The sequence below is a fragment of the Physella acuta genome, unplaced genomic scaffold (assembly GCF_028476545.2).
Source record: "Physella acuta isolate Inbredline_101_S28 unplaced genomic scaffold, ASM2847654v3 ptg000012l, whole genome shotgun sequence".
In the NCBI taxonomy this organism is placed as follows: domain Eukaryota; kingdom Metazoa; phylum Mollusca; class Gastropoda; family Physidae; genus Physella; species Physella acuta.
In genome coordinates, this window is record NW_026731532.1 from 867,179 (window position 1) to 884,468 (window position 17,290).

At 37.2% G+C, this 17,290-nt stretch overlaps 2 protein-coding genes across 3 annotated transcripts in view; both read left to right on the top strand.

Annotated features, from left to right (window-relative positions):
* The first annotated feature begins 931 nt into the window (after positions 1 to 931).
* LOC131934714 (uncharacterized) lies at positions 932 to 6,951 on the top strand. Its single transcript, XM_059290819.1, has 6 exons — positions 932 to 947; positions 1,976 to 2,034; positions 2,716 to 3,120; positions 4,876 to 4,929; positions 5,053 to 5,276; positions 6,540 to 6,951. Exons 1-6 carry the CDS (start codon positions 932 to 934, stop codon positions 6,889 to 6,891), a joined length of 1,110 nt encoding a protein of 369 aa, XP_059146802.1. The 3' UTR covers positions 6,892 to 6,951.
* Positions 6,952 to 13,779: 6,828 nt separating this feature from the next.
* The window catches only part of LOC131935306 (uncharacterized), a 50,873-nt gene continuing 47,362 nt past the window's right edge, over positions 13,780 to 17,290 (top strand). For both annotated transcript variants that reach the window (XM_059291695.1, XM_059291699.1), the window contains exons 1-2: positions 13,780 to 13,876; positions 16,091 to 16,164. In XM_059291695.1, the coding sequence (XP_059147678.1) occupies positions 16,096 to 16,164 (69 nt within the window). In that variant the 5' untranslated portion in view covers positions 13,780 to 13,876; positions 16,091 to 16,095. The remainder of the gene's footprint in view (positions 13,877 to 16,090; positions 16,165 to 17,290) is intronic.

Below are 17,290 nucleotides of genomic sequence, written 5' to 3' on the forward strand. Positions count from 1 at the left end.
TTTTTTAAATCAGAGATTGTATAAAACCACGCTTTTCGTTATCATAGAAAAACATTCGGAATAACAGTCTACATTTAACTATATTTCGGTCTTTTAGTTCAGATCATATATTTTTAATTAACTACTGCTTCTTTGTGTTCTTTAAAGATCATTTTTTAACATAGTGATAGGTATGGGTTAGATCACTGTATTGATCACACACCTTTTTACTGGTAATTGCAAAAACAATATTCACAGAGTTTTACGTTTAAAAAGCTAATTTTCTGGCGGCATGGTACTTTGGTACATCATTACGCGTTTTTCTACATGTACTTAACAGATCAGTTCGGGGTGGGTAGGGGGGGGGGTGGGTTCAACTTCATTCACCACTGTCCGGTCACTTTAGGTCAATTATCCAACTCAGTGTATACCTAGGTGTGACATTAATGTTGCTCTACACAATTGTGGTGGTGAAGTGTGTGTGGGGGGGGGGAGATAACCAACTCAGAGTGAATAAAGCGTCAGTTTTTAGATGACTTTCCTAAACATACATATATACAGTGGCGTAGCGAGGTCGGGTGTTGTAAACGTAGACACTACTAGACTAGTACAATAATGCTTAATTGCTGCATGAAAAGAAAACTTGTGATTAACATAGATGTGCCGACCAAAAATATTGTTTTAACAAATATCGTTGTTTAAATCTTTGAGTTTAAAAAGTTTCCAAAAAGGAGCCACTTTGCTGAAAATGGCGAGAGGGGGAGCGGCCGCTCCCCCTGCTCCCCCCTGTGTACGCTACTGATATACATATATATATATTAATATACACTTTAAATATACACTTTTATTTGTTTATGTGAAAAGGTATGTTTCATTTTGTCATAGACAGCCCAAGTTTCGATGCATTAATTCAACAAGTTCCAGCATTTCTTCTACATCAGGCAAGCTCGAAATGCGGAAAAACATAGGTAATGTCTCTCAACATAATCAACCTCCACTCTAATATTCTAATAAGTTTGGAGTATCTTTCCCATATATATATATATATATATATATATATATATATATATATATATATATATATATATATATATATATATATATATATATATATATATATATATATATATGTGTGTGTGTGTGTGTGTGTTTATACTGCCAGACCACACAAGAAATGTCTTACTGCTCATCTACACAACAATATGTTCTTATCCAAAATAGTATCTATCACAACTACCTACATGTTAAGCTTCTAAATTATTTATCTTCACATGGCTATTTTAAATTTAAATTACCCGCATGTGTTATCATATATATATATATATATATATATATATATATATATATATATATATATATATATATATATATATATATATATATATATATATATATATGTGTGTGTGTAACTATTTAACTGTATTCGTTTTATGTGGTTCTATTACAAAAAAATCTAAAGACAAATGTTCTCAGACAAAATATACCAGACAAAATATCTCACGGTCATATATGCATAAATTTAGAATGTTCCGGTTTGAGAATTTTTTAAATTGACTGCAATATGGTTTTATTTACTTTTTTTTAAAAAGTAATTATTGTATAAAAAGGTTCGTCGCTTATGTTTGTGAAATTAAATTAAAACATTTTAAAAAATGTAAAAGTAGTAATGTAATGGGCAAAGATTAAAACAAATATTTGATAGACGGCGTCGGTGGGCATGTCGATCACGAAACACTGCTACAACATTGGGTGGACAACAAAACTAGATCAAAATCGTACGCTCATCTATTGATTCTCAATCATTTGTCCGTGAGATAATGTGTCTTGAGATCATTTAAGTTTATCCTGAGATTAATTGTCCTGTCCCCTTTTGTATTTACCCTCACGTGTAAAGTAAAATTTCCTAAACCTTAATATTGCTATTACTGTCCGTTAATATGTAAACAATAAAGCTACTAAAGTTGTCTTTTTTATTTCACATGAATCGTTTCCACAGTCGCGACTGGAATAATATTCCACGTGTTCCTGCTGGTGATTGTCTTTGGATTCTATCAGGTAGGTTAAAACTACTTTTTGTTTTGTTTTGATGAGCAGGGGCGCCCGCACACTGGGCGCAAAACTACCAAACACATGAAAAAATAAAACACTCATACACACTCACAAACACACTCACGAACACACGCACGGACTTACGCACGAATACACACACACAAACACACGTACGGACTTACTCACGCATACACACATACAATCACACGCACGGACATACGCACACAAACACACGCACGGACAAACGCACTAATACACACACACACACAAACACACGCACTAATGTACACGCAAACACAGCTATAAGATTGCTAAAATATATATTCTCCTTTTTTATATTTAAAAATAAAATAAAGACTTTCTCTGAATAATCTTAACAATTACGTTTAAGATAAATATTCAACACATTTTAAATTTTAAATATATTTTTTAAAATGTTTATTTTTACCTGTTAATTACTTTACTAACAAAATGTTGGCTGATAGAATTCTAGCTAATTTTGTGATTCTCCCCCTCCACCTCCCCACATATCTGGCATTGACTTAGTAGAATCTTTTCATACATATGTTTTTTCACAATGTACAAGATATCACAAACCTTCTGTTCAACTCTCAGTATAACATCAATATAACAATGTATATTGAAGTGGCATTTGTAAAAAAAAAAAACGTTTTTTTTTTACCTCAGGTTTACGTCTCTGTAGGAAATATACACCCATACCGAAGTTTCCTTGCCACATCAGGTCCTCTAGACCTGGATGAAAACCCTGATATGCTCGAGAAGACCTATGCCCAACACGCCGAGGAAAACACCGAGACCTTGACCCAGATTAAGCTCCTCAGAGCTCAAGTTCAGAGTTTTAACGAAACAGTGCAGACGCTGTTGAGACGACTTAGTGTGCAAGAGGGTAAAGTTCAAGAGGTCAAAGTTCAAGAGGTCAAGGTTAAGCCTATCGTAAACGTGGTGCCGTCCTTTCCCAATGAATCCCTCCCAAGGCCACAAAACTGCGTCCATTTAGCCAAAGCTCCACCTGGGGTCACTATCTGCACTCACGACGCTAAAGAGGACGTGTGGATATCCGGTGCTATCCAGGTGAGTGGGTCTCAAATTATGGAAATCATGAGAAACTTTTGCATTTAAAAAAGCAATATCTGGAACTGAATTTAAACTGATATACCGTGTTAAAAAAAATAACTCCACAAAACTGTATTAAAACTGATCAATATACTTCGCTTATTGATGACTCCAAACCTCGCACCAAAATTATAAACAATGAATATGAATGACACTTATTAAAAATATAATCAGACCATTGTATTATTTTCAAACGAAAATAAATTATACCATTGTTATCAGCGTCGATGGAGACTTTATATCATTTCAAAGATGTTGTTAATGTTGTAAAATAAATTGACAAAACGTTCGACATCGGATGGTATTACTTAGCTCTTCCATTGATCATATGTGGATAATGTTATTGAATTAGTTAATGGGGCGAAAGGTTTGGGAACACGTCTACATTTATGTGGATGTAGAATTTAGGGAAGGGGGGGAAGTGCTGTTGAATGAGGAAGCTTGTTGACAAACGAATGAACTCAAGTGACGTGGCATAATATACAAATTTAAAATTTAATTTAGAAACATACGATAAAAATAGATGTCTATTTGCCCTAATTTCGCTTGCCCGAATAAGGCTTGGCTCAATGGGACAAAAATTCCGAATGCGACAAATACCACGTGTGTCATTTTAAAAAAATCATCATACCTCCCTCTATAAAAAAAAATGCTGAGGGTTAGGGCTGACACCACCCCCCCCCCACCCAGTTACCACACCGGGAGACACCAGTCCAAGTAACAACTGTATACAATGTACATGGCGGATAATAAAATTCCTAAATATAAATTACTATATGCATGTATTTTCCCACGTTTTCTTTAACTTGCTTTCGCGTCTGTTTGGTTCTCCAATCAAATCTTGCGATCGAAATTTCGGGCACTTCCCGGTTAGCTAGCGTGCTGAAATTTTCAGGGAAGCTTTGTTTCCGATGACCATAGAATATTCAATTGTTATTATTACTAAATTGATCCATGGAAACATTTTATTGATCATTTTAGGCCGCTATATAAGTGTACAAAAACGTGGGGGAAAAAGGACATAACCCAGTAACTGTAATTTGATGAAAACAAGGTTCGGGACTCTCCCTCTTTTTGCTTACTGACTAGTGTTCACGCAGTGTTTGTGTACAAACAACCAGAACGTAACAACTGGTGGCCAGTATGGGGAAGACGATATGGTCGAGTGGTTGGGCACACGATTGCTATCCCACTCGGCGCGGGTTCAAATCGATGTGTTCTAGTCAGTAACGTATTCACACAACGTGTTTTTTTACGATTTCTCTTTTTACGAGACTTTAATGCTATATAACTTTTACGAGATTTTAATGCAAACAAACAGACAAAGACTAAAAAGTAGAAAATAATAATAATTAAAAAAGTTTTAAAAAACCCACGTTTTCTGATTGAACTAAAAAGTAGAAAATAAATGTTATACATCACAATAATGCAAGCGATCACTCTACTATAAGCGATCAAAAACGTGGGGCGCCGTGATTTTCTTACAGTTTCTAATACTGTTGACTCTCTACAAGCTCCCTAATAAATGTCAATAGTATTAGAAACTGTAAGAAAATCACGGCGCCCCACGTTTTTGATCGCTTATAGTAGAGTGATCGCTTGCATTATTGTGATGTATAACATTTATTTTCTACTTTTTAGTTCAATCAGAAAACGTGCGTTTTTAAAAACTTTTTTAATGATTATTATTAATTTTGGTTTTTAATATTTCAGGGTAACAATTTGTGGGAGGATGATTTAACGATGTACATGCTGAGCGTCTTAAAGGTATAACACACACACACACACACATATATAATACCTTCATTGTATGCCATAACATAATAATATGTATTTTTACTGTATACAACTCTTGACATAAGACCCAGCCCCGTTGAACTTACTCCTCAGGAGCACCCGAACATGCAGCTTGTGGACCTCGGCGCCAACGTGGGTGAGTACACACTGATGGCCGCGTCCCTGGGCAGGCACGTGGTGGCCGTGGACATCCTGGACAGCAACATCCAGCTGCTCCAGCACTCGCTCAAGCTCAGCAACTTGTCGCACCTGGTTACCGTCGTCAAGAACGCCATCTACAGGGACCGGAGCTTGAAGCTCGGCTTTAAAACTTACTCGTGAGTTGAATGTTTGTGTAGTTGATGCATGATGATAGAGTAACAGGAGTTGTGTGTTTTACCTATGCAGTTTCTGAATCACAACTGAAGATTTCAACTCACAGGTGACTAGTGCTCAGTTCACAACAATCAACAACACTAAAGGGACACAACTATAATACTACTACTTGGCGTGTCTGCCCTAGTTAGCTCCCCTGTCTATTTGATATTCAACAGTGATTTCTTGATTTTTTTTGTTACTTTATAGTTAATCTTTTAAATTTATGTTTTTAGAACCTACTAACTAGAATAAGTGTATCGTTGTGTGAGTTGTTTTTCTTTAAGTGGTGGAATATTTGATAACAATTACAAAGTTCTGAGTCAGGTTGGTGATAAGTTGTCAGTCGTTAAGGGCTCACGTCTTTAATGGAACTGACCGGTGACGTCTGGTTGAGGTGACGACCAGTAGCGTAGCGAGGGGTGGGCAGGGGGGACATATGTCCCCGGGCGCCGACCTTAGGGGGCGCCAAAATGGGTTGGAAAAATAAATTGAAAGGTTGAGGGGGGGTGGAAATCGATAGTTTGAGGGGGGGGGGGGTGCAAAAATCGAAATCTTGAGGGGGGGGGGGGGGTGTGCAAATCGAAAAAAATTGAGGGGGGGGGGGTGCAAACCAAAATTTTGAGGGGGGTGCAAATCGAAAAGTTTGTCCCCGGGCGCCAGGAAGGGTCGCTACGCCTCTGGTGACGACCAAACAAAAAAACCCTAAAGTTTAGCGTTGGTCAGCTGAAGTTATATGTTTTATAGCCTACTTACTTTCTATATAATAAACACGTCACACACACGCATACACACAAAAGCATTAGTGTTGACCAAGCAGTATGTTGGGACGCGAGTTTGGGATCGGGGTCGACCTTGTAGGACCACGTGGATCCACAGACAATGAGGATCTAATAAAAATCACTGAACAGGACCGCATTGGTTCATTCAATCATTTATTTCACTGGCTAAATACACACGGACGACGACATTCTCGAAGTATACAAAGACTATATTCACGACGACAAACGAATAGGTCTACCCACTAACACAGCATGACGAAGCCTCATTTAAACTCTTTTCCCCAACAACAAAGATCCTATTCTCAAAAGTCTTATCCTTACATTCCTCGTCACACATTCACAATGTTTGATTAATATAAATCATTCCACAACACACATAATCTCATACCCATACAGTACACTGAATACCATTCACAAAATAGATGCCATTTTGTTTCGTTGCAGAGGAAATATAGGAGGGACAGCTGTTGTGGAAAATCCCGTTGATGGCGACGTTGTCCAGTCAATTTGCATGGACGACCTGATTCCTCTGGTCAAGTCTAAGTCTGTCTACGTCAAGATGGACATCGAAACATCGGAGCACCACGCACTGGCTTGTGGGAAGGAATTTTTTTCTTCCCTTGACGTGAAAGTCATACAGATGGAGTGGAGCGGGAAGACGGAGCAAGCGGCCACAGAAATTGAAGAGTTCGCTGACAAGTTTGGCTACACGACACACGTGTTGAGGGCGGGGCATCTCATACGGGAGAACATTGAAGTCAAGTTTCATGGCGATTATTTCTTTATTAAAATTTGATTGCTGTTAAAAATATTTCAATGTACATTTCAATTCTCTGCTTTAATTAAATGTTACATGTTAGCAGATTTATCTTTTATTAAAATTTTTAGATATAAGGATAAATTGTAACATATCAATATATTTGTAAAAATGGGACGGCGTGGTTGGATGGTAGAGCTTGTGAATATTAATTAAAAAAATATCGAGTTCGAATCACAGGTTCGAGTCTGTACGACGTTCCTGGGTCTACCCAGCAGTGGTGGGTACCTGGCGTACGTTAGGGAAGTCAAGGCATCCGATCATAGTGCTGACCACACAATTCCTCCATTTGTCGAGATCGCTGAAATGGTGGAACTCTACTTCATCTGGCCCATGTTTTTTTGGGGGGACGAACGGGCAACGATGATGCCACTGGTAGTATTAGAAGTGCAATGAGAGTTACGAATTGCCAGTTTGATTGATGTTTACTAAATGACTGCAGCTACGATACTCCACAGCACTCGATTTTAGGCGGCTCTCCAGAGGTCCATGTAAACACCGCAGTCTTTGCTTCGCTTTCAGCAGTCCTCCCAGATTTTCGAAATCACTAATTCGTTCATTTTTTGTAAAACCGTTCAATACATTTTTACTTTCAAGTGGAAAAAGTGTTATAATCTTGCACAATAATTAAAGGGGATTTTGATAGTTTCGCCGTTTTACATCTTCCCACTTTATTGTATGCGGAATACAGAGGATGCATTATAGTCGTGCAAAATTCAAAAGTTTGACGTTTCATAATCATCCAGGACTGAACAAATTTAATGTTTCAATCCTTTCAGATTGTCTGTGTATATGTAAATACGAAAACTTTAGTACTGTTTATATAAAAGTTTAGCTTTCAAAACTAGATTCCAATCAACTTTTGGGAGTTTCCCGAAATAGGAAGTGGCTCTTACTTTTTTTTCGTTTCCTTAAAGCCTATAACTTGAGAACCTTTTAACTTAAATGGGCGAAATTTAAATTTAAGTATTATATTGTATGCTCCTTTTTTCATCTTTTGAATGATTTCCGCGAAGCAGAAATAGCACTTTAGTCTATTTGCGTGGTAAGACGATAATGTGAGCATTATTTCAGTTAGCTATGCGAACTTTTAGAGTAATCTCAGTATAAGATCTTAAACGTAGATTACTGTAACATTTTAGTTGACCTTCAATATTCAGATGTGGTAATTTACCATTTCCAGTTTCTAAAATACAAGTTAGGTGATTGAAATTTTAGACATAGTTATAAAATCTTACTCTCGTGAATCTCTCAGATTATAAGCGATTTCCGTTTTCCGAAAGTAGTATTTTTTTCCTTTTTCTAAAAAAGATTACTCAATTGGATCGATTCGTTTCAAACTTTAACGTAGATCAAGACTCGATGACATCGAACTGTGACATAAAACGTGATCATTTGCGTACAGATAATATAAATAAGATGTTTTCATACTCATTTAACTAAAAATAATCCTTTTTCTCAAGTCTTTATTTTAATAGTAAAACACACATTAAAAGCGTATACAATCTGAAGACTAAACTTAATCTAAAACATTTTAAAAATTTCGCTGTTAATGTAAGTACTAAATTAATTGCATTTGATATTTGAATAATGATAAGAGGAAAATAGTATATTTATTTTCAAACAGCTTACAAGTATAACAGGTTACATTGTATAAAAGGTTACAAGTCTAGCAGGTTACATGTATAAAAGGTTACATGTATAGCAGGTTACATGTATAAAAGGTTACAAGTCTAGCAGGTCACATGTATAAAAGGTTACATGTATAAAAGGTTGCATGTATAGCAGGTTACATGTATAAAAGGTTACATGTATGGTGTGTTACAATTAGTGTAAGTTGCATTCAATACATGTTGCGGGGATCCTATTCTACACGTAGAGTTCAAGTAGCACCATCCTAAACAAAATCCTCCCTTCATTATTAACCAAGTTATGTTTGATCGCCCCAATTAGTCTGTTCAACTATAAAGCCCTCCCCCCCCCCACCCGTCGTGTAATGTGCTGTAGAACGACACAAACCAAGCTGTTTTACACCTCCACATAAACGCAATATTTTCTCTCCTCTTAGCTTGTTGTTTTATAATACCTAGGGCGTATTACACTGTGTGCGTTCATACCCCCCCCACCCATTCCCTCTCCACCCCAGACGTGTTAAAAATTCCTCACATGTTTTAACAGTTCCTTTAGATGTAATGACATAATGCAATCATATTTAGATGTAATGACAAAATGCACTAATATTTAGATGTAATGACAAATTGCACTCATATTTAGATGTAATGACAAAATGCACTAATATTTAGATGTAATGACCAATTGCACTCATATTTAAATGTAATGACAAAATGCACTAATAATTTACACGATTTGTAATTGCTCTATTGCTGCGAATGACAGCATGTTACAAATCCCTATGTCATTATGTCCAATAGTATTTGTGTATCAGACCCGGCGAACCAAAGTCACTGGCACTTTGGTATCTCGGCATTTGGGAAATCTTTGAAGGATTCTTATTTTCAGTAAAACAAAATGTTGAAATGTATAGTTGAATTTTTCTGAACGTGCTTTTGTATGTTTTTTTTTTATATTTTTTTAGGGTAGATTTAGTACTAAACTTTTATTTTTTATTACTTTTAAAAAATCGTCTTCGTGATACTATGTTATTGTTGAGAAGCCCGATAAGATCCGTAACATTTAGGATTGTCTACAAAGTGGGACATTTAGATCGTGTAAAATAATAATTAAAGTATGGCGAATACTGTGGGGATGTGGGATATTAGATATCTAGAGAATGGGAAGCTTAGAGGTGGGGTGGTTTATTGTGTTATATTGTGTTTTAGACACTGTATAGAGTAATGTTATATGATATAGACCTTTGAGTTGGTGTGATTTTAAAAAGTTTGTTGGTTAAATAATTAGAAGACATCATATAAAATATGAGCCCATATAAAAACCACTTAAAAGCACTATAAATATACACAGAAGCCCATAGAAAACCCAGTCAGAAGCATAATTGTATAAAACCACACAGAAACCTAAATAAAAATCACACACAAGCCCATATAAAATCCACATTAAAGCCCGTATAAAATTCACACTAAAGCCCATATAAAATTCACACAGAAGCCATAAAAACACCCAAGAAGCCCATATAAAAACACCACAGCAGCCCACTCGTACATCGTCTGACTAGCATTAAGTTCACATTAAGTTCACAGGTATACTATGCTGCAGGTATGGTAGCCTGCAGGTATCCACATGTTACAGGTATACTATGCTGCAGGTATGGTAGCCTGCAGGTATCCACATGTTACAGGTATACTATGCTGCAGGTATGGTAGCCTGCAGGTATCCACATGTTACAGGTATACTATGCTGCAGGTATGGCAGTCTGCAGGTATCCACAGGCTACACGTATACTATGCTGCAGGTAGTCTACAGGTTACCACAGGCTACACGTATACTATGCTGCAGGTATGGTAGCCGTGCAGGTATCCACAGGCTACAGGTATACTATGCTGCAGGTATGGTAATCTGCAGGTATCCACAGGCTACATGTATACTATGCTGCAGGTATGGTAGTCTGCAGGTATCCACAGGTATACTATGCTGCAGGTATAGTAGCCTGCAGGTATCCACAGGCTACAGGTATACTATGCTGCAGGTATGGCAGTCTGCAGGTACCCACACACTACAGGTATGCTATGCTGCAGGTATGGTAGTCTACAGGTATCCACAGGCTATAGTTATACTATGCTGCAGGTATGGTAGCCTGCAGGTACCCCTGCCCCAATCATATCGTTGTTACCCAGGTCTTGCCTACCCACACGTTGATCGATCAGGACGTCAATGCCACAAAGTTCTACATTGTTCTGTAAACGTGTTATTTCATGCCCGGGGTGAATAAAAAGGGTATGTTAATCAGTCTTTATGTCACGTCGATCGCTGATACAAGATAGGAAGCGTTGTTCCATTCTTGCCGGTCTTATTATGCCCGGTAGTTGAGATAACTTTAGAGGATTTGTTTTTCAATTAAAATATTTTACATTTTTAGTTGGATGTGCGTGAACGTTATTCGGTTTGTTGTTTTACTGTACTTTTTTAAAATTGTTTTTTCAATTAAAAATCTTTTAAGTTATAATTGCATAAAAGTTAACGTCATATTGTAATTTTTTAGATTTGTGTCATTTACAATTTTTTAAATTTATTGTCGAATTTCTTTGAATCTGAACAAGAAACTATCGAGTTAGCAGTAATACACTCTATCATCCGACCACGACGCTCCCATTTTTACAAGCTTTTATTTAACTCACTTCCTCGACAGTCTGTCTGTCTGTCTAGACGGAAACGCAGGAGTGAAAATTCGGACAGTTCTACTTGACCGATACGATTCAAAGTTAGCACGTGGGTCAAGACATGAAGACAATGCAATCTGAAACTAAATTTGACTTAATTGGATGCCTAATTAATTTTTTATGAATTAATTAAAATTTGGACCGAATTAGTAGGCATGTCTAGCCAACCACACCACACGCGTCATCACCTTCAATAGCTGCGCCATCACGTAATGGCTGCGTTCAAAAACCATTGCGCGCCTACTGAACGTGATGTTCAGTAGGCGCGCAATGGTTTTTAGTCATGTAACTCTATTGTAAATAAAACATGTAAAGTACTAAAAAAAAAATTCATAAAAAACGTTTTAATAACAAGCTTTTATGTAATGATGCACTAAAAAGTAGAAAATAAATTATAGACTACTATTTAAATAACTATAAAGAAAAGCGTGGGTGTCTTCCTTAACATTAGTAAAGGTATCCAATAGATACTAAAGTGACCCACGCTTTTCTTTATAGTTATTTAAATAGTAGTCTATAATTTATTTTCTACTTTTTAGTGCATCATTACATAAAAGCTTGTTATTAAAACGTTTTTTATGAATTTTTTTTCAGTACTTTACATGTTTTTAATTTTACTATTATATAAAATAGTCATAACAGTATGACACATAGTTTGCAAACTTGTCGATGTTAGACATAACAAAAAGAAGGATTGGATGGGATAAGGGGTGATATATGTGATGTCATGTATGTGTTATATAGTGTTTAAGGAACATGGTTGCTTTGAATAGTACCGTGCGATAAATGTCTTTTCGTTAATTTTTCTATGTATGCTGGTTGAATAAATCCCTTAACTTAACCAAAACCTTTTCTTGAATCTCGTTCATTGTAGAGCTCCACATTTGTTAATATTAAAACTGTGACCGGAGTTCTCTCCATGAAGTAATTCACATATCATATTTTTATAAATCACCAATGTATAATATATTGTCTGTATGTGTGGGAGACAGGAGAGGATGGTTATAGAAATGTTATGTTATATCTTAGGGCCGTATTTAAACGTTACATTGCGTAAAATGAGTTAAAACATGTTTGTGTATTATAATACACGCACGGTCCTTTACTAAAACAAGCAGCGTTTAAAAAACACAATAAAGTATTAATGTACTATGACCTAGTTCATTTGTTTTCAAATGTTGTAAAAATAAAATCAATCATCGACTTTGGTATTGTTCGATACGGCCTTCAATACAGCATACCGTGGCGCCATTTTTGTCTGCTGTTTAATGTCATTAAAAAACTTGTAGTAGTGGTGTTTGTGGGTTAGATATGGTTAACTTGTTTCTGCTTTCTGTAGACAATCTGGACGGGTTCTCCGTTTTTGTCGTGTGATTAAATCCATTTGGTAGGTTTCTCCTTATCTTTATAGTGTTATTGAATCTTCTTTATTTGTTTGAAAATCAACCCTAGCTTTGCGAATTACATTTTAAAAGAGATTACGTATATACTGGAACCTTTTCTTTGATATTAATAATAGCGTACCCGTCCCACGCGTTCCCGCAGGCTGACGCAATATTTGAACGTGGTGTTTAAACGCCTTCAGTGTACGTTAATCACCTTCCGTAATAGTGAGGTAGAACAAACGTATCAGGGGCGTCGCTGGGCGATCTCATCCGCCACCGGTTATTTACCGAAGGGGCACTGGGTGCGCCCCTTGGTTCGGTTTAGTCATCGAATGTAGTGGCCCACCGTGTCCATAATGTAATGGCCCACCGTGTCCATAATGTAGTGGCCCGCCGTGTCCATATTGTAGTGGCCCACCGTGTCCATATTGTAGTGGCCCACCGTGTCCATAATGTAGTGGCCCACCGTGTCCATAATGTAGTGGCCCACCGTGTCCATATTGTAAGGTGCTCTTTGGAACGTATGTATCCCTGGGTGCTCCGGGTCACCCGACCCCCAGAGCACCGGTAGGCGCATCTGGTTGGGATTAACCGTATCCTTTAATCGTATCCTTAGTGTATTGCATTCTTTAAAATGAAATTAGGCAGAATAGTGCCCATGGGGAGCCATGGGCGACTACTCGCTCCTTGCTATGACGCACCTGATTCAATTTAGTCAACGATCATTGTAACAGTTTCATTTTAATCCTCGGGGAATTTTAAATATGAATAGCTCAGGGTTTGAATTTTTTAAATTTCATCGTCTCGTCCGTGGTTTTCTTTAAATGACTACTATTTGTATTTTCTATATACAACACGCTGGTTATACAGGAGCAATACGTTTCGAATTACACGTTAAATATTATAAACAAATCTTGAATGTTCCACTAAAGCATTGCTGATTTCAAAGATGATTTAACTTTTTTCCCAAACAAACTAATATCCACCAATAGCAAAACTTTAATTTAAAAAGAATATTCTTCCGCGTCAATCCGCCATCTGTCTTAATGGGACAAACAGCTGTGGACCATACATTGTTAAACTCCGTGAACCGTAGCAACCAACACGGGACAAACAACTAACACATTACGAAGACATTGTTTTATCATTGGGGCCGTTTGTTAACACACGGATTTCTAGCATAGCGTTTTCTGGACTTCTGATTCACTCGGTATAAATTTAAAGGTAAATAAATGTAGTTATTATAGTTTAAGTCATCTTAAACTTCATCTTGGTTCGTACTTTTAATATTAAAGCGGTTATCTCCGAAACAATGCAGTTGTACATGGCAACGTGTTATGCGCCATATTGTCTGTTGAAGCAGGCTCCAGATTGCTTTTCTTTCTATTTACTACCATCGTGTTTTTATAATTTTTTACTTTGTTCGCAATCTCTTTTTTTAAGTTTAATTTTGGTGTTTAGTGTTAAATTTTGCAACTTAATTTTGACCAACTTCTAATATAACGATTTTGTTTAAACTTTTAAGGTACATTATTCTCCGTTTTAAATTAAATTTTAAAAAAAATTACTAAATTTAATAAAAGGGGAGATGATAAGATTAAATACTAGCCATCACTCAATCAGCTGTTCGTCGACTGTGAATTGTTATTTTCACGGCTGAGTGATTTTGCCTGGGCTAAGAAGGCGCAGATAATTATCTTCATGAGACTTAAGCTACTAATCGGGTTACAACGTGAATTGTTTTAATCGCATCCTATGTGGTTGTTATGAGATCTCTGACAAAGTTTAGCGACGAAAGCTTTCATTAAAGAAAGCAAATCTCTTTTATTTTCTTATTTTCATTACATTGAAATAATAATCATTAAAAAGTTTTAAAAAACCCACGTTTTCTGATTGAACTAAAAAGTAGAAAATAAATGCTATACATCACAATAATGCAAGCGATCACTCTGATGAAAAACGTGGGGCGCCGAAGTAAAAGTTATATTACTATTGATTAGATAATACTATTGACTTTTATTAGGGAGCTTGTAGAGAGTCAACAGTATTAGAAACTGTAAGAAAATCACGGCGCCCCACGTTTTTGATCGCTTATAGTAGAGTGATCGCTTGCATTATTGTGATGTATAGCATTTATTTTCTACTTTTTAGTTCAATCAGAAAACGTGGGTTTTTAAAAACTTTTTTAATGATTATTATTTTCTACTTTTTAGTCTTTGTCTGTTTGTTTGCATTAAAATCTTGCTATCGATTTTATCTTTTCACTTTTTTTTGGGTAAACGAAGACAACTCGTAAAAAGACAACTCGTAAAAAGACAACTCGTAAAAAACACGTTGTGTGAATACGTTACTGACTAGAACACATAGATTTGAACCCGTGTCGAGTAGGATAGCAATCGTGTGCCCAACCACTCGACCATATCGTCTCCCCCATACTGGCCACCAGTTGTTACGGTTGTTTGTACACAAATTACAGTTACTGGGTTATGTCCCTTTTTCCCCACGTTTTTACTACAACGAGCCGACCCGCGGCGTATCATACGCCGCTATTTAGTTGATTTATTTTCTACTTTCAGCAATTCATAATTTGTGAATTCGACAGTACTAATGATGCCACTGAAAATATTTGCTTTAAAACACTAACCCCCCTCCTTTCCCCTAACCCCGACCCTATCCCCCCCCCCCCCCCCGTGAAAGCAGCCTCCTCTTAGTTACCTCCTGTAAGTTTAAAGTCGGTTCAAACTTAATTATCTGCCCCTAATAGCCGTCACTAAACCTGGCTGTACGGTTTGTAAACATTAACGTGACCACAGCTCAGCAGACCATGTGGGTGGTAGTGATAGTGATAGAGAGAAAGAGAGGGGACTGTAAGGAGGCGCTTGCAGATTGTTTTCTAACGGCTCGCAGAGGAGAATTATATATATAGATTATATAGCGGTCTAAAATGCTCAAATAAAATGTTTCCATGGATCAATTTAGTAATAATAACAATTGAATATTCTATTGTCATCCAAAACAAAGCTTCCTTGAAAATTTCAGCGCGCTAGCTAACTGGGAAGTGCCAGAAATTTCGATCGCAAGATTTGATTGGAAAGACAGAGACGAAAGCAAGTTAAAGAAAACGTGGGAAAAATGGATTGGATTAATATAAACTTTTTTAGGGCCTACTATTTTAGTCTACCGGAAAATAATTTGCAATACAGCAGTAGTTTTATGATTGTGGGTTGTTTTTCCCCACCCTAGATCCCTTGCTGCCCACAGGCAACAGCCCCCATCTGCCCGGGGATCGTGTTCGGTAATTTTGAAGTTAATAATAAATTCTCCCACCCTGTCACGCCGTATGCTTCTTCTCCTTAAACTAACACGAAGTTTAAAATCTCATGCAACGCCCTACTGCTAAACTTGTAACGCGTGTTTTTGTTCTGCTTCCTTTGACAGGTGTCATGCCTAGAATAGAGACTGGAACAAAATTCCTTTTGCTCGCCATTGTGGCTGTCTTTGGACTATATCAGGTAAAGTAACTGTGTTTTTTTTTAATTTTACTAGCAAGGCGCCCGAAAACTGGGTCAGGGGGCAATCTGATCCCACCCGTTAAAAATAGAAATATGTATATACCTTTAGAGCGAGCGAGAGAGAGAGCGAAAGAGAGAGAGAGAGAGAGAGAGAGAGAGAGAGAGAGAGAGAAAATGAGACAGACCTAGACCTAGACCTAGACCCAGACCCAGACCCAGACCTCTCAGATCCAGACCTTGACCTTGACCTCAGTATTTTGTTGGCGTCTTGGGTCAAACAATGTAATGATGACACATTTTATTGTTTTTTCTCAACAACCTCAGATGATAAACATAAGTGGTATTAGAAAATATGTCAATAAAAGCTTGTCTACAAATATTTCCCGCAGAAGATCATGGTCTGTGTACATGTACATGAGCGTGTTCGTGTTATTGTTTGTTTATGTCTGTCTGTTTATTAGCGTGCATGTTTACTTTTTTTTGTATCTGTGTTTGTGTAGATGTTTACTTTCACGCCAGCCTTTAATTGTTGACACATTCTGCTTGTTAAATCAATCAATGTAAGATTCCCAGTTCATAAACATCATTGGTGGTCCATGTCAGGTAAAAAGATGTCGTCCTTTAAATCATTAGCCATTTGTTAATCGTTACTTTCATCAATATTTTTTTAACAATACATCACAATTATAAATATTTCTTTATCATGTAATCTATGTTTATCAAGCTGATACGACATGATCGCGAGTTAAAGTATTTTCATCGTGTTCTTCTAATCAATGTCCAAAGAGGATCAGGCATCTCTTCGGGAGGGCGGAGACCCCCCCCCCCACGAAGAACGTCTACCGCCCCCCCCCCGAACAAAATGAAATGTATATAGAAAATATATACTTTTAACAGTGTCCGCCCCCCCCCAAAGAAAGTCTACCGCCCCCCCCCCCCCCTCCCGAAAATTTCAAGTCCCCCCCCCCCCCCTCCGGAGAAAAAAGTCTGGAAGAAACGCTGAAGAGGATTTACCTCAGTCCAGTTAAGGATCCAAAGGTTTATTTTATTGTAAATACCTATGTCGATATATGAGTACTGACTGCCATTCAGATACGTAGCTAGGGGAGGGTGGGTGGGGCGGTTG

Coding starts and splice junctions, on each gene's coding strand:
- LOC131934714 (XM_059290819.1), top strand. Junction 3,121..4,875: donor GGATATCCGGTGCTATCCAG/GTGAGTGGGTCT, acceptor TTAATATTTCAG/GGTAACAATTTGTGGGAGGA. Junction 4,930..5,052: donor ACATGCTGAGCGTCTTAAAG/GTATAACACACA, acceptor CTTACTCCTCAG/GAGCACCCGAACATGCAGCT.